General features: G+C 40.6%; 1 protein-coding gene across 3 annotated transcripts in view; it reads left to right on the top strand.

Annotated features, from left to right (window-relative positions):
• E2F3 (E2F transcription factor 3) overlaps positions 1-25,992 on the top strand; it is a 55,723-nt gene extending 29,731 nt beyond the window's left edge. For 2 of the 3 annotated variants that reach the window (XM_075125357.1, XM_075125359.1), the window contains exons 2-7: positions 10,680-10,791; positions 17,453-17,672; positions 18,076-18,236; positions 20,968-21,080; positions 22,727-22,865; positions 23,694-25,992. In XM_075125357.1, coding sequence (XP_074981458.1) covers positions 10,680-10,791; positions 17,453-17,672; positions 18,076-18,236; positions 20,968-21,080; positions 22,727-22,865; positions 23,694-23,959 — 1,011 coding nt within the window. In that variant the 3' untranslated portion in view covers positions 23,960-25,992. The remainder of the gene's footprint in view (positions 1-10,679; positions 10,792-17,452; positions 17,673-18,075; positions 18,237-20,967; positions 21,081-22,726; positions 22,866-23,693) is intronic. The other variant, XM_075125358.1, reaches the window with a different exon arrangement.

The raw sequence follows: 25,992 nt of genomic DNA, 5'->3' as shown, positions 1-25,992 counted from the left end.
TGGATCACCTTAACTTCTTCTGGCGAAGGCTCCTTTCTCTCTCCCACCTCCCAGTGAACTCCTAAACACCCTGGGCCACTTACATATGTCACTTCTGCTTTTGTCTGTTAAATCAATTTTGCTGTCTGTGGCAGTGGTGGTCCTGCCTTTGTACAGGCTCTATTCTAGCCTGAAAGCTCTATTCTAAGCCCTCTGTTCCCTGTCTTTTCTGCCGCTGCATCTCTGCCCCCCATTTTATTTTCCTCTGTCCTCTTATTTGTTTTATGATGCTGTCTAGCTCCAACTTTTCTGTCTTGTCTTTCTCAGTTGCAAGGTGAGCAAGATCATTCAGCTGTGACTGTGATAGTGTTGAAGACATGTAGTTTTTGACATGTCTTAATGAGTTCATTGCAATTCAGCACTAGCCACCTCAATTGCTATGATAGAGAAAGAGTTGACACAACCTTCCATTTCTAATAAAACATCCTCAAAAGAACTTGACACTAAGAAATTCAAGTAGCTCTGGACTCCAAGTGGCAAACTGCCGCACCTCTATGTCCTTTGCAAAACAATACATCTTAAAAGACATAATTTCGTGAACCAAGTCTAAAGAAAATTTTTTATTTTCCAATGAGTTTAAGGACTTTCTCCTTTGGCTCTTGTAAAGTTGTATTTTTAAGTTGGCTAGGATGGAGGAAACCAAATAGAGTAGATACCTCCTGGAATCCCTCTCATAAAACTGAATCTTGAAAAGCGACTAATCAGATGGGAACTTCAAACGTACTTCAGCAGGAAGACTGCTTTGACCTGCTTCATTGTTGACCTGCTCATCTAGAGGGCCTTTGGTTTAGCTCCTTTCAAATTCATCTATAGTGTCCTTGAGGTTTTTTTTGTTTTAAGCTCATCTTTGGCATCTCTGGCTTTCTCTTGAAATACCATCAGCTACTACTACAGGTACAACTTTAGTGGTATGCACAAATCATTTTCCTGACTTAAGTGTGAGTCTGTCATTGTTTGCTGAACCCAGGTGCAATTCTTGACTTTATGCCAGACTTCAGGATTTGATCAGGAATCTTACAGTATGATCGCTTCTGCTGCTTAGAATCTTTGGAATAGTTTGTTAATAACAATCTTTTTCTTTCATTTTCTAAAACCAGACTTGCATTTGTGTTTATGGTTTTCATTTTCAAATACCTTCCAGTATGAGAATAACTAAGTTGGAAGTATAGGCCTAAATAAAGTGTATTTTTGTGCTGCTGAATTTTATCCTTCAGCTGTGAGGGTAATCGTAAAAAGGTTGGGTTTTTTTTTCCTGTGCAGAATCTAGTAGAGCTAGGCAGAACTAGAGTGGGGTGGGCTGGGGAGAAGAGCAGGCAGATACCTATCTCGGTGTTCCAGAGCAAGAGGAGGCTATGGAAACAAACTACTTTCCCAATAGCAGCCCCAGCAGTGCTGGAACATGCCCAGTGGCTATGACCCCTGCAGGATGGGGTAGGAAACTTCCATAGCTACCAGACACTGGGCTGGGCATGCTCAAATGCTGTGCGATTTTGCAAAGGCACTGCAGGACAGGTGGGTGTGGGTCCCCTGAAACTCCTACAGAAATGGGGGCTGATGTCCAGGGGTGGTGTTAGACACATGCAGCCTATGCAATTGTATCAACCCTGAGGCAGCGAGGGGACCCCTTGCTATGGTGACTGACTCAGTTACTGGCTTTCAAGGAGGCTGGAAGCGGAGAGGGGTAAGCTGGGAATAGGACTTGGTAAGGGAAATGGGGAGTGGAATAGAAGCCAGTTGGTTGGGGGTAACAGATGACAAGGATTCAGTGAGGTGGGGCCCCAGAATCAAGTGGGGGAGGAGATGGCAGTAGCAGGGGAATAGCTGGAGCTGCAGTTGAGGGGCCCATGAACTTTGGAGGGCCCCTGCAGGCTCGGAGCTGCTCAGACACACAATGGCTGCTGCCACCATTGTTTGCAGCCTGCTGCAGTGCACTGGTCCCCCCTGTTCACATTTGAATTTGCCCGGAAGTGGGGGTCTCCAAAACAGTGGTTCTGCCATGAATTCTGATGAGTGAGACAGCCATTGGCAGAGCTTCCATTTAGGTCAGAGGCCACTTCTCCCCTCCCACTGCCCAGGCATATTCCAATGCGGGCAGCAGGAATATGCCTGGGCAGTGGGAGGGGAGAAGGGGGACGGATAGCTCAGTGGTTTGAGCATTGGCATGCTAAACCCAGGGTTGTGAGTTCAATCCTTGAGGGGGCCATTTGAGATCTGGGGCAAAAATTGGGGATTGCCCCTGCTTTGAGCAGGGGGTTGGACTAGATGACCTTCTGAGGTCCCTTCCAACCCTGATATTCTATGATCTATTCTATGAATCGGTGCCCTACTCTTCCTGGCAACTCTGACTCTAGCTTCGGTGGCAGCAGCAGAGATGGTTTGCTGCTCTGCCTCCCGCAACAGCAGTTCTGACTTCGGCGGGAACAGTGGTGATGGCTCTAGTGACAGCAGCAATCGTGCGGGGCCTGGGCCAAAGAGAGCAAAAGCCACGGCCTGGAGCTTGGCTGGGAGGAGTGAGTTTATTTGAATGTGGGGCACTCAGGGGAGCCCATAAATAAAACCTACCCAAGGGCCCATCTTTTTGTTCTTCAGCCACTGGGAGAAGATGGCAGGGCTGTGCGTGGGAACCAGAAGGAACCCAAGTCAGCATTTGCTGACCCTGGTGACTGGTAAATCTGCCACTGCCCGATAGCTCTTGTTGAATCACTGTCTTCTATTTCTCTTCCCATCAACCAACTAGCTTCTGTTCCACTCCCCATTTCCCTTGCCAAGTCCTATTCCCAGCCTACACTCCCAGCTCCCAGCCTTCTTGCCCAGCAAGTTCCAGTATCTCTCCCTGCATCTGTCTCACCACACTCCTAGTCTACTCCTTTCCCTCTCCTTAATCTGGCTTTTGTCCCTTTTCTGATCGCATCAGACTACTAATTTGCTGTCAAACTCGTGGGATGTATCTAGTGGGGTTTTGCAGGAGTCTGTCCTGAGTTCACTACTATTCAATATTTTCATTAAGGACTTGGGTAATGGAAGGGACAGTATGCTTATAAAATTTGCACATGACACCAAACTGGGAGGGGTTGCTCCACTTTGGAGGACAGGATTAGATTTAAAAATGACCTTGGCAAATTGGAGAATTGGACTGAAATCAACAAGATGAAATTCAGTAAAGACAAGTCTAAAGTGTTACATGTAGGAAGTGCACAACTACAAAATGGGGAATAACTGGCTAGACAGTTCTACTATTGAAAAGGATGTGGGGGTTATAATGGTTCACAAAATGAGTCAGTAATGTGATGCAGTTGCTAAAAAGGCGAATAACATTCTGGGTTGAATTAACAAGACTGTCATATGTAAGACACAGGAAGTAATTGTCCCACTCTACTCAGCACTGGCAAGGCTTCTGCTGGAATATGGTTCCAGTTCTGAGCACCACACTTGGAAGACAGATTTGGTCAAATTGGAGAGAATCCAGAGGAGAGCAACAAAAGTGAAAAAAGGTTCAGAAAACCTGGTCTATGAGGAAAGGTCAAAACACTTGTCATATGTAGTCTTGAGAAAAGATGCAGGGGGTAGGGCCCTGATAAAGAAGATGGTGATCAGTTGTTCTCCATGTCCACTGGAGGTTGAACAAGAAATAATTTGCAGCAAGAGGGATTAAGGTTAGCCATTTGGAAAATGTTCTAAGTATAAGGATAGTTAAGCACTGGAATAGGCTTTCAGGGGAAGTTGTAGAATCCCCATCTTTGGAGGTGTTTAAGAACAGGTTGGACAAACACCTGTCACGGATGGTCTGGATATACTTGGTTCTGCCTCAGTGCAAGGGGCTGTTGTAGATGACCTCTCAAGGTCCCTTCCAGCCCTATGTCTCCATGATTCTATTCTATATGATTCTATATTTTCTTGTCCATGCTGCCTGAGTGCCAGTAGTCACTGAAAGCAAAGGAAAGACAAGCTCCCTGCTTTCCATTCTGATGTCCAGCCTGGAGCAGCAGTTACAGGGAAAATACTTCTGAGCCCTTGTAGCCCTAGGCTGGAGTGTGCTCAGTTGCTCTGTGGGGATGGTATGTGTGCAATACAGGTATATGCAGGAGCTGTGAGGGGATGGAGCATGCTCAGTGAGGGAATGTAGCTGCTAAAATCTGAAGTCTGTACTTAATGTATGTGAACTGAGTTTTTCAGAGGTTTATAATTTGGCCAAATTTGGGTGGATTTTCAGAGGGATGGCAAAAGGCACATCCCTGACAGAAAGGCCGCGCCCCTGCCAAATTTCATGTCCCTGCTTGAAAGCATGGGGGTATTAGAGCGTGCGTCTCTCTCTTTTTTTTTTTTTTAATTTTTTTATTTAACATGGGCAAAACATATTTTCCCTTAGCTTAATTCTTGGTAAAGGCTAAATTGTTTTGGCTGAAATTTTCCAAAACAATCCAGCCTTAGGCAGAAATCCCACATGTAAAATTTCAGAGCAAATGGCTAAAATTTGGCAAAGTTATAAATAACTGAAAAGGGGGGCTAATAATGGAAGTGTAAGGCAATTTTAATAATAGATGGTATTTGTGGGCCTGGCTATAATCTGCAGCATGGCACTAGAAATGTATCTTTCAGCTCAGAGTGCTCCTTGTTTTTTACTTTAGATGTATTACTGTACTTGATTTCTGTCCCCAGTGGATGCTGCTACTTTGTTTGCTTTGTTTTAAAAAAAAAAAAGGGGGGGGGGTAATTCCCCTTGCTCTGCCAGAGGCAGCACAGGCCCTTTCACGTATATTAATGCAGTAATATAACTATAACTAAATCCCTGTAATTCATTCTGGTGGATCTTTTTATGATAGAACTCCATGTAATCTCAGCCCCTAATGCCCTATTTCTTTCTGATCGGATCTGATGATGTTTTGGAAGGGCTCCACTGATCATTCAGGAACCCCACAGTGTGATAAATCTCAGTACTACCATGAGCCATGGCGGGGCAGGGGGCGGGAGGGATCATTTTACTTGTTTTTGAAAAAAAAGGATACAACCTTAGTCTAGCAGCTCTTCGTGTCTGTTCCCAACCTTAAAAGACCACTATGATGATAGTAACATCTGGAGTTTCTTTACCTAGCATCTTTCATCAGTTCTTTAACATTTCTTCATGTATTTTAATAATAAAATAAAGTATTTTAAGAATATCTAATATAGCAGTACCTCTTTGTGCTTTCCATTTGACTGTCTCAAAGTACCTGCAAAGCAAGCATGAATGATTTAGGGATGTCCGCATGCCTGTGTTATCTTCATTTTACAGATTGGGGAACAAGCATAAATATTAAGTAACTTGTGCAGTGTCACAAATGGAAATCTGTGGTAGAGCTGGGAATAGACCCCAGTGTAGAGATGCAAGTACTGTAGAATGAATATCTGTTGAATTTCTCTCCTGTGTGTTTGAACCACGCCTGAACAAGGACATCAGGGATCCAAATGTCTGTCTTTAACTCTCTTCTCCACCACTTCAATTAATTTCCCTTGATTTAATATATGCAGTTACATCAAGTCTTCCTTGCTTTCACTAGGATTCCTCGGGTGTTTCTTTGGGCTCCTGTACAACTTAAGTAGCACTCTATATACCTTATGTAAGCATCTATCAAAGCTGAAGACTTACTGACCAACTTTCAGAGGCTGATTCCTTTTTTCAAACAAGCAGTCTTTAGTTTATTTGCAGATCGATTAATAAGGTAATTAGAATCTACCTGGCTCTAACTGTGGCTGGAAACTGCTGCTTCAAAAAGAGAGGCCTGACTTAAAAAATAAAAATCTGTTCCCTCTGTGATTTTAGCAGGTCTATCCTATACTGGTTTCTCTGCATGCATGTCTCTTGGGAGAGTTCTCTTCAATAATACTGCTCAAAGAAGCTGACCAGGGTAGACATTTTATTGTTATCTGTGGATGTGTTGACTGAGACCTGATAAAATTGTGGCTGCTTTTTTACGCTCTGTCAATAGGAAAACTTCCGAGTTAAAAATTGGCCTACACTGAATTAGTAAGAAAGAAATGGGAAAAGCTATATGAAAAACAGTACAAGAGTATGCGCTTAGTATGATCTTGAAGGAAAACTGCCTTTTTCTAATTAGTCAAATATTATCTCCTTCACTTCTAAAACAAAGGACACAATTCTCGTCTCTTGCACAAAACCCAAGTATACAAGTTTTGTATGGAGGATGGCGGAAACAGTGTGTCCTCTGCCCCACTAAAGCTGAAGCGAAGGGTAGCTCTGGCGAGCTATGTATTGCTGGTCTTTGTAGTTTGTGAAGTAATGTAACTTCTTTACCAGAACTCCCTTCAATACAGCTTGAGGGAGCACTGCCCCACAGCATGTCCAATAGTGTACAGTGGGGCCAGTGTTTTGTACACATTCTCTTCTTGGCCTGTCCCTTGTAGTGGAACCATAGAGGTTCCAGTGCTCTGTGGACCTTGAATGCCCATGAAAGGATGGCAGGATTTGCCTGTTAACCAGATGAGACACAAAAACAGTTAAGTTTATTTAATTACAAAAAGGAGGTTTTAAGTGAGTACAAGTATAAGTATGAAAGTCAGAAATGGTTACAAGAAAAATAGGGATAAAACACTTTGTAGCTAAAACTTAACAAACTAGACTTGGTTCAAAGTCCGATCCTTACCAAAGGTTCCCAGCAACATGGACGACCAAATTCTCAGGTCAGGATCTCCACCCAAAGTCAAAGGGCTGGTTTCTTTGTTGTCTTAGGTGAAACAGAGAGAGACTGGGGTGTTTTTGGCCCTCACTTTTGTAGTCCAGTCACCCTTTTAAATGCATTTTCCCGTGGGTTACTCCTTGATAAAGTTAATTCCAGCTGTGAAGAAGGAGGCATGGAGTCTCTCGGTGAAAGAGGTTCCATGTTGTTGTTTGCTAAAATGCAGATCTATCTGTTTCTGCCCCTCTTTTTTGCCAAAGATTGGCCACTTGACTAGTGATTGCCAATTAACTTTAACACCTGACTAGAGGCACCAGCTTGTCCTTTGTTGTTGAGAAATCGGTTTAACTGCTCCCCAGACTTGTCTGGTAAACACATTGTAGTCATAATTTCAGCTCATGTTCATAACTTAATACGCATTTCGTACACACACAACACAAGAATATTGATGATCCATGTGTTAGCTTTTTCATACTTTACAAACCGTATTTTGCACAAAGATTATTACAATAATGCATAGGGTGTGAATATAATGGTGCTTTTGGTCACAATAGGTTTAAATTTTTTTTAGAAAAATAAACAGAAGGGAGTCCCTAAATGCTTAAGAAAAATTATTTCTTTTTATATGGAGCAGCTGAGAGGAGTGTCAGACTAATTATTAAAATTGTCTCAAGGTTTCTGATCTGGAAAAATATATGAAGAATCTGATTTTCAAAAGCAACTTCTGAATTAATCTGCCTCAATTGTTGAATGTCAATCTTGAGATTCCTCCAAAGGGCGCTTGATTTCAGAAAATGCTGAATACCTATCCTCTGAAAATTAGACTCCTTTAGGGTGTCTCAAGTTGGGGACACAAAATTGAAGGCATCCAAAATCAGTAGTCAAATGAAATGAGCAATGAAACCCTTGGCCTACAGACTTACTACAATAGAGGAAACTGAGAGAACACACTATTTCTACCACTTTTGGATCTTTATCAAATATGGGATATGCAAAAATAACTTCCCATCTGAAGTGTAATATGTCTGGCTCCCAATTAAAACAGTCTAAAGAGGATTTGCTGAAACTGCTTCTTAAAATACCTATTTACCAAGCTGTTTTACTCTTCTGAATATCCAGAAAATGTTCTTAAATGTCTTATTCCATATCCTATACAAATCTTTTGTGTTCTCCAAAATAACTCTCTGAAGTCGTATCTGTACTAATTGCCAGAGATCCATAGTTCTGCTCTGCCTTTGTATACATACAGTCCTATACAGTCAGTCTTAATGAAACTGACCAGACCATTCTGCTGTTTCAAACACCTCCTGAAAAACACAAACATGCAGTACTACCGGAAGCAGCTAAAAGATGCTGTTTGAATAATCATGGTTGGTACTTAGTCATATAAAGTTCATAGGAGAAGGTTGTAGGGTGTTAACAGGCAAGTCCTTAAAGAAAGCTCCTATTTGCTATATCTTCTTAGATATGCTTATGTAACCCTCCCGGTGGCTATGACCACTACAAATCTCTCAATTGTTTTTCCAAAAATATTTGCGAAATCTGTGGGGATGGGGAAGGAGAGAGAGGAGGATTAGTTAGCAAATTCATTCCACACAAAACATGTGTTGATGTTTAAAACTATTCAATAATATAATTACGTTATTTCATAAAGTGTTGTCTTTAAAAAAAAAAAAAATTCTCCCCACCACATATTCCTGAGATCTTTCATTCTTCTCTTAACACAATCCCTGTGGCCTGGTTTTCCTGTATCCTGAAGTGTCTCCCTTTCTCTCCCTGCCTGCCTCCCTCCATCCCAGAGTCCTTGGATGAAGAAACAAAAATTTTAAAAAACAAGTGAGTTTTATCTCATTTCTGTGTAATATCTTTGTCAAATCAATCCAGTCACACAGGCTAAAGTCTATTAGCGAGATGTTTCTGTTAACAACGACACTTTAAATGGCCAGGCTTGCATTGCAGAGTTAATGCCCTATTGAGATGAAGAGAGGTAACTAAGGGTATGTCTTCACTACCTGCTGGAACGGTGGGCAGTGATCGATCCAGCGGGGATCGATTTATTGCGTCTAGTCTAGATGCGATAAATCGACCCCCGAGCGCTCTTCCTTCGCCTCCTGTACTCCAGCACCGCGAAAGGCGCAGGCAGTTTTTGGGGCAGCGGCAGCAGTCAACTCACCATGGTGGGGACACTATGGTAAGTCGATCTAAGTATGTCAACTTCAGCTATGTTATTCACGTAGCTGAAGTTGCGTAACTTAGATCGACACTCTTCCCCCCCCCCCCAGTGTAGACCGGGCTAAGACTTTTTAGAGAGCTGTTGTTTCAGGATGTCTGGCTGCAGCAGCATAATTTTGTCTGTGCTTGTGAGGAAATGCAGGATAGCTCACTTGCAGTTATGTGATCTGTGAATTAGTCCCCTACCCTCTTAACTCAAAGATAAATATAACTCAGAGCAGCTTGTGAATTGTGGATCTGTGTTGTGGGGTAAGATGAACCTCTGTGCCTTGACTCTAATGTTAATGAACCTTAGGTTCACAAAGGGAGTCCAACACAAAGATGTCAGTTAGCAAAAAGTAAATACAAATTGAATATATTTAGAGCTCTCTGAGACAAACCAGTACAGTAATAAAATGTACACATTAAAAAAAACAGAAGAAATATTTCACTGTTTACAGCTCCATACCAGACCGATGTGCTGTCCTGCTTTGGCCCAGAGCAGATCTGACTAGTTCTTTGGTGTTAGATTATTTGTCTGTCTGTTTTAAATAAATAAAATAAAGTCCTCTGAATCATAAAATCTAGTTGCATTAGCCCCATTTTTCAGAAACAGATATGCAGGCAAATTTTGTTAGAAACGGGTTTTACCTTCCCATTTGTGTGTATTCAAGTTAATGCTCCTTTTATTGTTAGGATAATGAATCAACTATCCCCAGGTCCAATTTCAGTGGCTAATGGCATGACATGGAATTGCTTCCAAAATTAATAGTTCAGGTACCTAGGAACAGGATTCACACTGATGATGATGTTTTATGTTGTCTGTCTATCTCTATATTGCTATCTAATTCAGCAGATGAGTCTTGTAAGAGTTTCCGCCATCTCTCATTTCTTGCAAGGCTGTACACAGCTTTACTTCTTCATAAGTGAACACATTGGGTAGACAGTCTTCAAACAGCCTTTTTCTGATGCTGTCGCTGGTCCATTTTCTCCAGCCTGGGTTTCAGAATAAATTTTTATATATTCTAGTTCACTTGGTAGGCTAAACTGAATGGTTCTCTTCTTGATTAAGCCAAAAATAATCCAAGATGATGGCCAGACGCTTCCAAGATGGCCAGATTTCCTTCTTTCTCCCATGCTTGGACATTTTACTTCTTGGTGCCATGTTCATTGTAGCATTGCTGGAAGTTTATAATTGTTATTTATGAACTTCTCACAGCTACCAAGTCAGATGGTGCACATAAAATCTAATTTACACAAATATAACTTGGCGCTGTCTTCTGAAGATACACAGAATCCTAAAAAAACGTTTCACTAAAAATGTAGCTGTACAAGTAAGTCATTGTGTGTATTCGAGAGCTCAACCTTAATGTTACACTGTGTGCTATAACTAGGACTCTTAATACAATGGTAGGTGGAAATGTTTTTAGATCTTTGACATATAGTGCAAGAAAGTCAAATTTCGCTCCATACTATCCTAGAAATATGTCCCTAACTCAGTTTTCTTTTAAAATTAAAAGATCTACTTGATTATTCAAATGTAGCCATCATTGTGACCTTTAAGTAAAATATTAAAATAATTTTAAGGTGCCAGTAGACATTCATACCACAGTGATGAGTGTGGAATAAGAACCGAGATAGATAGGTTGCTGTGTAAAGTTCTCTTCTGTCTGTCCGTCCCCTACACTTCCCCAGTATTCTGTAAAGTGCAATGTATTTTTATGACACTCCATCAATACAAAATTTGCTTTTTAACAGGCAAAGCGAAGGCTGGAGCTAGGAGAAAGTGGTCACCAGTATCTTGCTGAAGGATTAAAAACCCCAAAAGGAAAAGGAAGAGCTGCAACAAGAAGTCCAGATAGTCCAAAAAGTAAGGAAACTTTTGTTATGCTCTGTGGTGTGGGGCTTAAAGCTATTTTGGACTTTCTTTATGATGTCTTTTCCTAAAAACCCAACAGTCAAAGGCCTTGACTGTAGAGGAACATTCAGGAAAATTAATCAAATTAACTAAAGGTGTGCCTTTAAATCAGATTTAGTTAAACCAGTGGCTCTCAACCTTTCCAGACTATTGTACCCCTTTCAGGAGTCTAATTTGTCTTGTATACCCCTAAGTTTCACCTCACTTAAAAACTACTGGGTTACAAAATCAAAGCATAAAAATACAAAAATGTCATAGCACACTGTTACTGAAGAATTGCTGACTTTCTCATTTTTACCGTATCATTATAAAATAAATCAATTGGAATACAAATATTGTACAGTACTTATTTCAATGTATAGAATATAGAGCAGTATAAACAAGTAATTGCCTATATGAAATTTTAGTTTGTACTGCCTTCACTAGTGTTTTTTATATAGCCTGTTGTAAAACTTGGCAAATATCTAGAGAGTTGATGTACTTCCTGGAAGACCTCTGCATACCCCCAATGGTATGCCTACCCCTGGTTGAGAACCACTGAGTTAAACCACATGAAACCTGTTTAGCTTCATTTAAACCAAATGAAGGCCTCTTTAATTCTGAATGAGACTGTCCACAAAGGGGTTTAATGTGGCTTATCTAATTTGCTTTAAATCCACATCTTTAGTTAATTTGGATTAGCTCTCCTTACTGTCCCTGTGTAGACCCTGAATCTGCCAAGGATTAGATACAAATTGCCTCCTTTTGTGAGTGGGTGGATGAATATATCTCTATAGGAAAGACACAATATTCTTCAAATTATTTCCGGATACTTCTAGTGCCCACTTCTAGGTTAGATTTCAGATTGACTAAGGGTTTGTCTACACTACCACTTTTGTTGGTAAAACTTCTGTTGGTCAGGGGTGTGAGAAAACACACTCCTGACCGATGTAAGTTTCACCGAAAAAGGTGCCGGTGTGGACAGTGCTATGTTGGCAGGAGAGAGTCTCCTGCAGACATAGATAATGCCGGTCATTGGGGTTTATTTGATTATGCCGTCAGGAGAGCTCTCTCCTGCCGGCGAAGAGCGGCTACAGGAGAGACCTTACAGCAGCAGAGCTGTAGCAGTACAGCTGTTCTGCCATAAGGTCCGTAGTGTAGACACAGCCTGACTTTTACAATTAGATGTGGGAACACAGACACTGCCATACTGAATCAGGCCAGTGATCCTTCTAGTGTAGAGCTTTCTCAGAGAGTAGCTGGTACTAGAAGCTTTGAAAGAACGTGCAAAAAACCCTATAATGGACAAATGTGGTATAATCTGCCCAGAGGGGAATCTTCTTCTTCTTAACCGATTTTGGTTACTGGCTGGCTTATTGCCCCGATGCAAGAGTTTGAAACGTTTTGTATTCTCTGTATCTTCAAAGATTACAAGACCAACAAAATTAGGGTGTGCAGCACCAAATATTAGAAATAGTTTGGAATACTACTTAGTAGTTCTTCAAGTGCTTGCTCACGTCAATTCCAAAGTAGGTGTGTGCTTGTCCTGAGCATGGCTGCTGGAAAGTTTTTCTCTCAGTGGTGTCTGTCAGCTCGAGCTCTGGTGCCCCCTGGGTTAGCACGCTCATAGTGCCAGTATAAAGGGGCCCGCCAAGCTGCATCTCCCTCAGTTCCTTCTTACCACCTGCGGCAGTTGCTGAAACTACCTCGTCCTTTGTATTTGCAAATATTCCTTCAGTGGACTTTATTTCTACTTGGTGTATATAGTTACCGTTATTGTAGTTGTTAAGTTTTGTTTGTTAGAACAGTTAGTTAATTAGTTAGGTTAACAAACCACACTTTGTGGCACTGAGTACTTCAGCCTCTGTTCGGAGTGCCCTGGTGATTCTTAGAGAGTCTCAGCACCTGTCTTCACCCCCAGCACCGAGAATGGATGTCGCTTCTGCTTCTCAGGAACCTCAGCACCCTACGTCATCTCCGGCACCAAAGAAAACCATTCCAGCCAGGGAGGTTCAGGTCTCCCCTTACCTCGACTGGCTGATCGGAAGTTGGACCAAGACCCAGATGGAGACAAATGTAAAGTTAATGCAGACAATTTTCCAGGACTTAGACCTGTTGATAAATATCCAGAAGTCTACTCTCTCCCCCGTTCAAAGGACAGAATTCTTCCTGGCAATCCTCAACTTGGGTCCAAGCCAGAGCCTTCCTCCTGGAAGCCCAGTTCTGAGCAATAGGGGTGCTCATAAAAGCCTCAGAAACCACCCCATCACCATGACAAAAAACTGTCTAAAGCTCCTAGCTCATATGGCTTCATGCATCTATGTGGTGCAACCTGTGAGGCCGCAGCTCAGACTTCTTCAGGCTTGGTTGGCCTATGCACTGGGCCGACCTCACATAGACATGGTCATCACACTTCCTCCACTAGTGATCGCTTCCCTTCTTTAGTGGTTGGTTCTATGGGCAGTGTGTGCAGGGGTCCCATTCTCGAGACCCCCAACTGTGAATGTCTCTCATCACAGACATTTCGGCGATGGGCTGGGGAGTTCATGTGGGGTCCTTTAGAATTCAGGGCCTCTCACTACACATCAACATCAGGGAGCTCAGGGAGCCTCGCCTTCCAGGCGTTCCAACCCCTCCTGAAGAGCAAGTGTGTTTTGGTTCTTACAGACAACACGGTAGCGATGTTTTATGTAAACAAGCAGGGTAGAGCACATTCCTCTCACCTGTGCCAGGAAGCTCTTTGCTTGTGGGAATTTTCAGTAGCCCACTTGATCCATCTCGAAGCTTCCTATCTCCTGGGGTTGCAGAACTAGCTAGTGGATCACCTCAGCAGATCCTTCTCCAATAGTCATCCGTCCAGATGTCGGGAAAGGCATCTTCCAGAAGTTGGGGACTTTACAGATAGATCTGTTCATGACGAGGCACAACAGGGCTTGGAGAGATTATACCCCCAGGTACAACCGCCGCTCCCTCCCCGGACCTCAACTTGGTGTTGGCCAGGCTAATGGAACCTCTGTTTGTACCGCTGACAACATGGGTGGCGGGTATAATAGGCCAGGGGAGGTTGCAGGATTTGGCGGGGGGAGTCCAGAGAGATTACTGATGAACCCAGGAAGCTGAGTACCAGATACCGCCTCTTCAGCCACTCTGAAACCTGTATGGGGCATAATAAAAGCACAGGTTCTTCTTTGGGAAGAGACCCTGCGGCTTTTCCCAGGCAGCTTAGAGTCTGGGGAGAAGAGAGGAGGGGAGGCGTGGCTGTGGCTGGCTCAGGGCTCCTCCAGGAAAGTGGAGGAGGCGCGCTTGGGGCTTCTCCAGGCGGGAAAGAGGCTCTTTGCTCCGGCTGCAGGGCCTTGAGGCTCCTGATGCAGGAGAGAGTGGGGGCTCAGGGCTATGGCCTGGTGTTTGTGTGTGTGTCGGGGGGGCATAGGCAGAAGAGATGAGCTGGGGTCTAGTGTTTCTGCTCTACCTATCCTGGAAGGTGGCCTTCCTGGTGGCCATTACTTCTTCCCAAAGGGTCATGGAGATCTGAGCCCTTTCATCAGAACCATATATGGTCATCTCTAAGGACAAGGTTCAATTGTGGCCACATATGGCCTTCCTTCCAAAGTGGGGGTCTAACAATTCCATAGTAACCAGGATGTCTCCCTACAAGTCTTCTATCCAAAGCCACAAGCCACAGAGAGGAACAGAGACTCCATTTGCTGGATGTCAGACATGCACTAGCTTTCTACATAGAAGGGACTAAGTCATTCTGGAAATCTACTCAGCTTTTTGCAGCTGTCGCCTTTCATTCCGTCTGCCTTCCAGTCTCAGCCCAGAGAATTTCTTTGTGAATCACTTCCTGTATCTGCACATGCTACAACCTGGCGAAGGTCCCTGCTCCCCTTACCCTGATGGTACATTTTACAAGGGCTCAAGCATCTTCAGCAGCATTTGTGGTTCAAGTTCCTATGCAGGATATTTGTAGAGCGGCAGCATGGTCGTGTCAGTCCACACCTTTGCCTCTCATTACGCCATCACCCAGCAGGCTAGAGACGACTCAGATTTCGACCGAGCGGTATTATAATCAGCATGCCAATGAACTCCGAACCCTCCACCTATGCAACTTTATCGGACCCTCGCTAGAACGTGGGATTTGGGATCCATGCCAAGTACCGCGTTATAGCTGGGACCGCGTTAAAATTAAATTATATTTTTGTGACCGAAATTTCAGTACAAGTATATGTAGTTGTGTATTTGCAGGTTATAGTGGGCTAACAATAGCATCAAATCTCGGGACTGTCGAGAAAAACGAGTCTACAAGATACAGTACTCACCACGGGCATCAGTGGAAATTGCATTTTGAAATGGAAGCGTTTTTAATTAATTCAGTTAAATGCTTTGTGTGCTTTGTTTTGATTGTCTGCTTTCAGGTGCCATGAGCTTCCGTCTTCGTGTATGGAATGCCATAGAGAAACTTATATACATTGTATATATACATATGTATATAGAAATTTTTGTCGCGCTAATTACCTTCACATCCATAAAGTATAGGAAACCTTAGAAAATAAACTCCTACTTGAAGGAAACAATAAACGAGAAAAAAAGTGTTGCTTTATTAGAGATTTAAAGTAGACATTATAATAAACTAGTCAAGTTTTTCTTTAAAAAGTCGGTGAGTTGCTTTTGCTTCTTACTGCTGTGCTGCTTCCACTTAGCAAACTGCAAAAGATTATGTAGCTGCATAATTTTTATAGGCTCAACGTCTTGCGTCTCAAACCATTTCAAAGCAGTCTCTAAGTCGTCTACGGTCGCAGTTGACGTTGGAAACGACGTCCACTTCATCTTCCTCTTCTTTTTCCACGGCAAAGGCCAATTCTTCAGCTTCTGGAATGTTGTTTGGTCATACTGCCTGAAGAATTTGGTCATCCGTTAGACTTTCAGCAACGGGACAAAATTCTTCTGCTTCATCGTCGCCTCTTATTCAGGACTCAATATTTTGTGGCAGAACAGTTATCCCGAGCCTGGACAGTTGCTGGGACAGCTCCTGCATCCATTCCATGTCTGTTCTTCCAACTTCCTCCTCTGTAAATCCCTCAGAGTCGAATTCCTCGTCAGACTGTGATATGGTATATGTGTCTTGCCTCCGATGATCTTGCATGAATGATAAGGTAGTGAACACCAAGGTCACCTAAAACTCAAAAAAATTGTACTGTACTTAAATTTGGGATCCATGGCTGCAACCACGTTATATCCGAATTTGCGTTCTATCGATGCGCATTTTAGCGATGGTCCGGTGTACTTGGGAATCACCTACTTAGGCATTGACATGAGCAATCACTCGAAGAAGAAAAAAGTGAATGACCTTCCATAACTTGTTCTTCGATATATGTTGTTCAGATCCATTCCACACACACACCCCACCCCCATGCCTGCCCCTCTGTCAGAGTTAACTGACAAGAAGGAACTAAGGGGGCTACAGGTCAGTGGGCCCCTTTGTACTGGTGCTATGAGCGCATGACCCCAGAGGGCATCAAAAGCTGACCTGACAGATACCATTGGGAGAGAAACTTTCTGGCGGCGATGCTCAGGGCGAGCACACACCTATTTTGGAATGGCCATGAGCAACACTTCTCCAAGAACAACAGTTATGGAAGGTTTGTGACACCTTTTTATTCTGGGCCACATATTTAAACTGGCCTCTGAAAACGCATCTATGAAATGAATAGATGCCGCCATTTGTTCATGGAAGAAACACTTTGTTATGTTCCTGTACAAATATAGATTTGTTTTGCAGTTACGATTGTATGCCACTGCAAAACTTGTCAATCGATAGAAAATATGCCCCTCTCGTTTTCCAGTGAGAGTAAGTTAGTTGCTGATTCATTGTTTAAGACCGGTAAAGTACAGCACTCTTCCCTAGTTTGCCCTCACTACCTTCACATCATTGTGAGGGTAGTGAGGGCAAATTGGGGAAAAACTCTGTACTTTACTGGTTTTAAGGAGTTGTTATAAGGTTAAGGAGAAATAATATACAGCCTTGGATGCATGATTATTAACTGTCTGTTGTGTAAATTTGGTGTAAATCTCATTGATTCATGTGAGTCATCTGTAAATTAGGGAAACTGTCATTTGGTACACCTACTGAGGAGCACCAAAGTTATGGTTAACTTAAGGGTTTCACAGGCAATTATCTGTTACCTTAAAAGAGGGATGATCAACCCATGAAGAAAACTGCCTAGCAGCCTGATTTGGGGTAGGTAATTGGTGTTGCTGCCAAGACAAAAGTATACCGAAATACTGTTAAAAAAATTAGGTTGCCATACTTTGCATAGTCTTAAACTTTTATCATGCATTATCCATTAAGCTAATGGGAAGTACACGTGTGTGTTTTTTTTTAAATTGAGTCCATGTGCCTTGATCTTTGGACAGATGCACTGTGAAACCATATAAATATCCAATGGTAGGTTTTGTGCTAATGCGAAAGTTTAAGAGCTTTCTGTAGTAAAATATGTAGGAAGTTTCTGCAAAACATATTTTGTTGCTTCAAATGCCTGTTTCAAAACTGAAATGGGAAAACTGATTTGAACAGCAGCTAACAAACTCATTTCTTTCCTCCTCGTTCCTTTTTTATATTCATTTTCCCTCCAAGCTCCAAAATCTCCTTCAGAAAAGACTCGGTATGATACATCACTTGGTCTTCTCACAAAGAAGTTCATTCAGCTGCTGAGCCAGTCCCCAGATGGGGTCGTGGATTTGAACAGAGCAGCAGAGGTCCTCAAGGTGCAGAAACGGAGGATTTATGATATCACCAATGTACTGGAAGGCATCCATCTCATTAAGAAGAAATCCAAAAACAACATTCAATGGATGTGAGTATTCACCATCCTTCTCCAGCTGATTGCACTGTTATAAAGTGGCAGTGTTTCCCGTCTCTGCTTCCAGTCTCACACTCCTGCTTCCAGCAGTCGTCCAACAGACTTTCCAAAAATAGAAAAGCCTTTTAATGTTATTTATTTAAGATAGTTTTTTAATATCTGAGAGGCCTCTTGTAAGGAAATTCTTGTATTAAATGGTGCCACAATACAAGGTGCCTTCTCTGAGAAGCTTGGTTTATATTGGCATCCTTTAAGCTGCTTTAGGGGATGAAGGCTGCAGTAATCAAGGCTTGTAACTTAAAGACATGCCTCTTTTTTTCCTTGCCCCCCTCCTCCTACAGTGTAGTTTTGAGTTGTAATAATGATTACAAACACCCTGCCTTCTTTGGATTTGTAGGGGCTGCAGTCTATCTGATGATGGGGGCACGCTGGCACAGTGTCAAGGCCTGTCAAAGGAGGTGACTGAACTCAGTCAGGAAGAGAAGAAACTGGATGAATTGATCCAAAGTTGCACCCTGGACCTCAAGTTGCTAACAGAGGATTCAGAGAATCAGAGATATCCTTTATGCCATCATTTCCAAAGGTGGTTAACCTCCCTGCTGCTAGAGTAAGAGTTAGGAAGACTCTTCAAAATAGAGATAAGTGACACACAGCACTGAACATTCATTCCAAAAAGTAACAGTTTACTGTGATTTAATGCAGATGTAGCTAAGAAAGCACTTACACCAATTATCAAATTATACATTTAACATTTCTGGAACATATAAGAAATATTAATGTATGAAGAGGTCCCAAAATATCCATCTTTAGATAAAGTAGTAGGACCAAGAGTTCAGCAGTTTCATTACAGTGCAGCGAAGACAAAACATTTAATTAAGTTCAGGCATGTCTTTTAAAACATTGTGCTCTTGTTTTACAATTCTGAAGCCAGATCAAAACCCACTTTTTGCAAAAACTCTAGGAAGGCAAGGGCTGAATCTGCTTTTGTTTGCAACTTACTTACTTTGTACTTACTTTGTACAACTTACTTAGCCTCTCGATACTACGGGGATAAATACCCAAACTAGATATATTTTAAATATAAGTTACTAATTTTAATAACAATGGTAAGCTGCAGAAGATTAATATATTTTCCAGTATTCATATGGCTGTGAAGAACAGGTTAATCCTAAAAAGTATCGTGGCTTTTACCAGACATCTCACCCATTGATATATGATGAAAATCTTTATTGCATACTGTAGTTGATTTTTCAAAAGTCAACATTTGATATCAGCGTCATATGAAAAACTGCACTTATTTCCTATCCTTAAAAAAAGGCTATAATGTTTACTGTGTCAATGGTGACTTTTTAACCATGACCACTGTGGAAACATCCACATTTGAATGTATTTGATCTGTGAATTGATAAGTCAGGAAATGTACCATGATATAAAATAGCAGTGCTACTGTAAACTAAATTCATTATTTCTTCCAATGGATATTGATGTGAAACCACAGAAACGCTTACCATAGGGTTGATCCTGACTTCGTCGCTGTAAAATCTGTTGCCTACCATGGTGCAGACTGACGAAGAATTACTGTTACTGTCTGCTCCTGCGGCTGAGAAGCTTGTTTTATTAGGTTTTCTCTTTTTGCTCTTAATCTCAGAGAAAAGATTTGTTTGTTTTTATTTTTTTTCTGTGAGGTGGTATCTGGACACCGTTCAAGTCCAGGCTGCATGGGTTCTCTACTTCCGTAGTGATGGCAGTAGAATTGGAGAGTAACTTAGTGATGTTATTACCTTAGGTTTATTGGAATAAGACCAGCCTTAGTTGGTTTTGTTTCTCCAACAAAGGAAATTGCATTCTTGCTTGTCAACTGTCCAAACTGTAAGAGAATTTTCAGATCTTCTTGAAAGTATTAAGAGGGTCTAGATGGCTTAGAAAATTGCTTAATGTGTTATATAGCCTTTCACCTGTAGGACGCCAGTTCAATTCCAGTACAAATCTATTGTGAAAGAAAGCTGATTTGGTGCTTTCATTTAAGTTTGCATCTGATACAAAACCACCATGCACTGTGCCTTTCCTGGAAATCTCAGTAGAGAGGCAAAGGATTTGAATGAGCATGATGGCTGACTTACCACCTCACTTCTACAGGTGTTCAGTCCAAGTTAGTTTTGAGATACGTTAGTGGTATGGAGTTGGGACGATTAGTACTGTTCTGCTGTGCTGCACAGTGGTAATAATTTAAGGTTCAGATCTACCAAAAAGTAACACACATTAGTAACTGTCATGATAAGACTTCACTTCTGCGGTACAAAGAGTGTGGCAGGTGCTTCACGGGCAAAAATGAAGACCCTGAAGCACTTGTACGCTGACAGTAGTTATTTCCTATACTGAGCAATGAGTAATATTGAGATATCACAGTGTGGTGACTTAGAAAAATGTATTAATGTTGACCACTGTAATATTCTATATATAAACAGCAAACTTCATTTCCCAGTGCTTAAATATGACACTTTTTATGTGCACTAAATTTAAACAAGTAAAATCAATTGTTTAAGTTATTTCCTTTTTACTTTCCTCCTTTCCAAAGGGGGATTAGATGAGATTGCGCTAAGCATTTTTATGCCTGGGAACACACAAAATGATGTGCACCACTTTATTATAACTTCCATCAACCTGGATGATTGCCTGGAAAACGCAGGATATAAAAACAAAATATATTGTCACAGTAATAAAAGAAAATTATAGATGCAACTCCTTGAGAAATAATTACCAACAAAATTAAATTAAAAAATTAACTGAAATTACAATATGGGTGATTGAATGTTACATTTAAAATTATTGGGGTGGGGAAGGGGGAGAGTGTGTGTGTGTGTCTGTATTTGCAAATTACCTTACATTTCTTTTGACGTTCCCAATTCTATGTAACTAGTTTGCAAGTATTTGAAATTTTCTGTGCGCGTGCATACACACACACAGCTGGAAACAGCAGCACCCAGATCCAAGTGAAAATATCTTTTGTCACTCAATAGTGGCCCCAGCTGTTTGATCGAGGCACAGTACTGACATGCTTTTCTTAGAATCTCAACTGGTCCTTATTTGCCTGAAAGTTAGTGGCTACAAAGAATGGTTTTCAGTGTCGGGGAGAATACTGAAATTAAAATAGGGGTGAGGAGGAACAATATGGAGATTAACTGGGAGCAAAGCTTTGTAGAATCAATTATTTTTTGCAGAAACATTTTTTTTCTTTTAATGTGAATATGCTGCATCTTTGATTGTAAGGACTCCTTAACACTGGTTACATTAGCTTATGTTACATATCAAGATATTCGAAAAATTAATGGCCTTAAAGACCAAACTGTTATAGTTGTGAAAGCACCCCCAGAAACCAGACTTGAAGTGCCTGACCCAGTGGAGGTAAGAGCACCGTAGCGTCTCTTGTTGCATAATGTAATTTTTTAACTACAAATGGAGGATGTGTGTCTGTGCTTGCCTGTGGCACCTGAAATGCTTGTCTTAAATTGGATGATGTTGATATGTCTTGAGCACTTTGGGGACGTTGTCAAAGATGACGAGAACTATATAATCAGAAACTGCCCTTTATATAACTCAGATACTAATCTTATATTTCTCCTCCTCTCCTGCACTCTTGCAGTTGTATCCTTAGATTCTCATACTCTCAAGTCCAACTCCCTCTTCAACTAATTCATGCTACTTTTGAATGCAGAACATGATTAGCATGAGGAACATTTTGTCTAATGGTGTAGTAGGTAACTTTAAAAGAAGGATGTCGAAGTGCATGATTCTGAATGTGCTAATGACCCTCAGCTTGCTAATAATGTACTGCAGCCTTGACCAGCTCCACTTGCCTGAGGGAAGTGATTCTTTTTCTATTGTGGAATTAATATTTGTGTTTTTCATCGTAATAGGAAGCGTGACTGACTAGGTACATTTTCACACACAAAAAAAAAAAAATCCTAGACTGATGTAATGAAAGAGAAAAATACTAACTTCTCAAGGTGTGGGAATTTTAATCTCAGAAGAAGGTTCCTACAGAATCAGTCTGGTATAAGACAGTGACATTTGCTTTGTTAAGAGGAGCAAGGGAATAGATCAATATGGAGATGAAATACAAGCTGAAAAACTTTTTTAAGATGTGAAAAGACATCTCTGCCATGTCCTTTAAGTCAGAACCATTTTAAATAAATCAAACCATAACACACTATTCTGTGACTATTGCACTGTAAATCCCATCCTATCATAAAGCAACAGGTTATAACTATTGGGACAAAGTATTAAGTGTCCAATCCCCTTTATATGTACCTCCTATAACATAACACAGAAATCGGTGAACTTCTAAGGCCTGGTCTACACTATAGAGTTAGGTTGATATAGGGCGGCTTACATCAATCTAACTCTGTAAGTGTCTACACTAAAATGTCCTTCCGCCAATATAAGTTACCTACTAAACCGACCTAATAACTCCACCTCTGCGAGAGGTGTAGCGTTTAAGTCGATATAGTTAGGTTGACGCAGTGTCTGTGTAGACACTGAGTTGTTTGTATTGCCTGTTGCTGCCCAGGAGCTGATGGCCGGAGCGCCGCCCGGGGGCTGATGGCTCAGGCTGTCAGTGCCCAACAATTCCCCACTTAAGTCGGTGCGAGCACTCCTGGTGAGGACGTGCACCACCTACAGAAGGAGCGTAGTGTGGACCTAAAGAGCCGATTTAGTTACTGCGTTGGCTGTAGGTTGATCTGACTTGAGACGATTTAAATTTGAAGTGTAGACATGCCCTAAGTTTGTTACAAAGAGGTGGGTAGGCTTAAATGCTCTCTTCCTAACTAAGGTTTGTCAGTAAAACCTTTCCCATGTTACAAAAATGAGGTGACATGTAAACACAGGGATTGATGTGGAATATGTAATGCCTCAGATCATTATACCGGAATTCAAACAGTGGCAACCAAAACATACCATATCATACAACCTCCAGTGGTGACAGAAAGGTCACTATTATAGTGCTTGTTAGCACAGAACTTTGCTTAAATTTGAAATCTTTTTGTTAGCAGAATGCGCTGATCCATTTATCTAGTACCGAAGGACCTATTGAGGTTTATCTATGTCCAGAAGAGAATGACAGCCTCAGTCCTATTAAAACATACAATCAGGACCACAACGGAAATATCTCAAAAACAATTTCCAAAGGTAAAATTCTCTTTCTGTTATGATGCACAAGGTCTTCAGAGTTTAACATGAAAGTTTAACTAAAAGAAGTAATCTGTACAGGTGCCTGGTTTTTTGGTTGGTTTATTGTCTAAGACAGAAAGATGTAAGGATTCTAGACTGCATATTAGAAAATGTATTTCCCCTGTTTGTCATTTGCTTATTATCAGGTTTGGTATTCACATGTGGTATGAAACTATATGTCCCTAATTTATCATAAATATATATAATATCGAAAATATATCTAGTTTATTATCACTTGCTGACATACAACAAAAAGCAGCAAACAAACATAATGTTTCTCATAATCGGAGGCAGAATTTTAAATTCACTTATTGTCATTTGCAGATAACCAATGTCAGACATTGATGACATTTTATATTTATTTAGAAAGCCTTAAACGTACTTAACTTTGAAATGGTCTCAGTCATTCTGTATGGCCTGCTAAGACTTTAATACATTAATAATAGGCTTACTTAGTGGGTCCTATTGAAGAATTAGTGTTTTTAATTTAATTTAAATATAAATAATTGCTGACAAATACCACTTTCTGCAGCATGATTTTGGTAAATTGATTAGTGAATCTTAAACTGCTGTGATGGACTTGTTACTGGACTTAGTGATATTTTTTTCTGACATGCTGTTTATTTTGTATAATCAGGTGGATCTAGAACAAGAGGGCCACTTTTTATTTGCTTTGTGTTTAAAGAACACGGTGAAAAACCCTCTTTGCAGCATTGAGTAACTTTATCTTATCCAGGCATAATATTTCCAATAGGATAAAATATCTTTTATTTTCACATCTTACAGATCTGGCTTCTGGTAACGCAGGACAAGGGGACTGCTCGGTAAATATGGCAAACCTCTCTCCATTGGCTTCTCCAGCCAACCTTTTGCAGCAAACAGAGGACCAAATTCCCTCTAACTTCGAAGGGCCATTTGTGAACTTGCTGCCTCCTCTGCTTCAGGAAGATTACCTGCTGAGCCTTGGGGAAGAAGAGGGCATCAGTGATCTCTTTGATGCTTATGATTTAGAAAAGCTTCCCTCATTGGTGGATGAATTTATATACAGCTGATTATATTTTGTTAATTATTTTCCATATAAACCATTTTTTTTTAAATGGAACCAGAAATCCTGCTGTGATTCTGCGTTGTCCCCTCCCTCCTACCTACTCCCAAGTGTAGCATTACAGAGTCAACCACAGACTCCTGAACAATGCTGACATTTTCATGAAATACTTCCTAGAATAGTATGAACACAACTGTAGGCTCTTGCAACAAAGCCTTGTTTAACCTTAGGCTCCAGGCCTTGTGCATCAGCAAATGGCACATCATGCAGGCAGGTGATCATAAATGGTTCCTCTCTCACCCCTCCCCCAAACTCTGCTTACTGTGTACAGTGGGCTTGTGGAGAAGGGCTCAATGAACTGGTTTAGTCACAAATAGTAATTTTTTAAATTGTATTTCAAGCTGTGCCTTCTGTGGAAAACACATGTCTTCTGAGTCTCACAATATGGATTGTACCTGCAGTAAATGTAAATAGGAAGTAATGCAAGAGTGTGTAATGGGTTTCTTGAACTCTTCCTGGGAATGTTTAAATTACTCTCATAATGCTCAGTTTGAGCAATGTATTTGTCTCAGTATGAGGTCAGATACTAATGTCCTTATAAGTTTTTAATAAAAAAATAAACTTTAAATATAGTGTATATTACAAATATGGACAAAGATTACAGTTCTGCCACTTCTCATAGTAACCACAGATTTTTAAAATGCTTACATATGTGTGTGAAAGTGTTTCTCTTTTTAAAATGAAACAAAGATGCACAGTTCAATTTTACTGCCCCCAGTGTGCACACTAGACCTGATACATAAATTTTTGTGGTACTAAGTGGGGCTTTGTGTTAAGTGCCTACTAGATATGCACTGTGTTATTCTCTCTATGGAAAATAATTTATACCAAGCTTTGTTTGTTCAGTATACCATATTTATAGCAGCGGGTAAGCTGCCTCTGCTTCCAGCTTTTATAATTCTCCTCGCCAGCAATGCAGAGCTTTTTTTCCCCAAAGCAAGAACTACATAACCGTAAGTACCACATTAACTGAATTAAGTTTATTTTTTGAAACTCTTTGGTAGTATAGTAAAGCACCAATATTTATTTTTTGAAAGTGAGAGGAATTCTAATAAGTCTTAAATATACCTTCTGCTTTTGTTTAAAGTGTTGCCACTTTATGGGCTAAATGTTGGTGTAGATGATGCCCCATATAAACTTTTTGTTTGTTTGTATTACTGTCGTGATTATCTGACACACATAGTAAATTAGTACTGTTTCGTATTGTAGTTTGCATATGATGTATGCAGGTTTTCTGGTACCATTGAGTTGCTGCTATAAAAGCTCACATATGAAATGACTAAAAGTAACAGTACTAGAATAAGAACGATATGACTGAGCTTTAGAATATAACAATGTATAAAGTGCAACACATTAAGAACTGTTAAACAGTGTTAAGTGTGTGTTTATATGTACAGATGTGTGCATAGTTCATTAAGTGGTTATATTTAAGTTGATATATGTTCTGTACTCACACTTTAGTTACGTAGCAGATTTGTACAATAGGAATTAATTTGTAAACACTGCCAGAATATTTTCTAGCTTATTCGTAATTTTTTAAGAGTTTTTTTTGTTAAATGATGTGGATCTGTAAATAAAATTGCAGTATTTAAATTTTAGTCTTGTGGAAGAGGAAAGTAAAAGTTGTGTAAGCATGACATTTTCTGAGAGACAAGGGGGCACTTTGTGAGAAGGATAAAATTGAGACTAATAGATTATATTATTGTCCTTTTTGTTATACTGTTTTGTATAAATTAAACACTTGTCCCAATGTGTGTGGGCAAAATACTAATCTAAATTAGCTTTGCATTGTATGCTAGTTGAGAAAAAAGAAACCCTGTAAAATAATGTTTAAAAAAAAAAAGCTTTTATGAGTTTTGTAAATAGATTTATTAAAGGGTGACCTGTTCTCTAGCTGTGATCTTACCACTTTAAATGGATGTAATTTGAATAAATTTTGTATGGTAATGAATCAATAAAAAGGATTTTTTAAAGAGTTTA

Source organism: Caretta caretta, chromosome 2, assembly GCF_965140235.1.
Source record: "Caretta caretta isolate rCarCar2 chromosome 2, rCarCar1.hap1, whole genome shotgun sequence".
NCBI lineage: Eukaryota > Metazoa > Chordata > Testudines > Cheloniidae > Caretta > Caretta caretta.
Note: the sequence above shows the minus strand (reverse complement) of the source record. Positions and strands in the feature narration are given on the sequence as shown.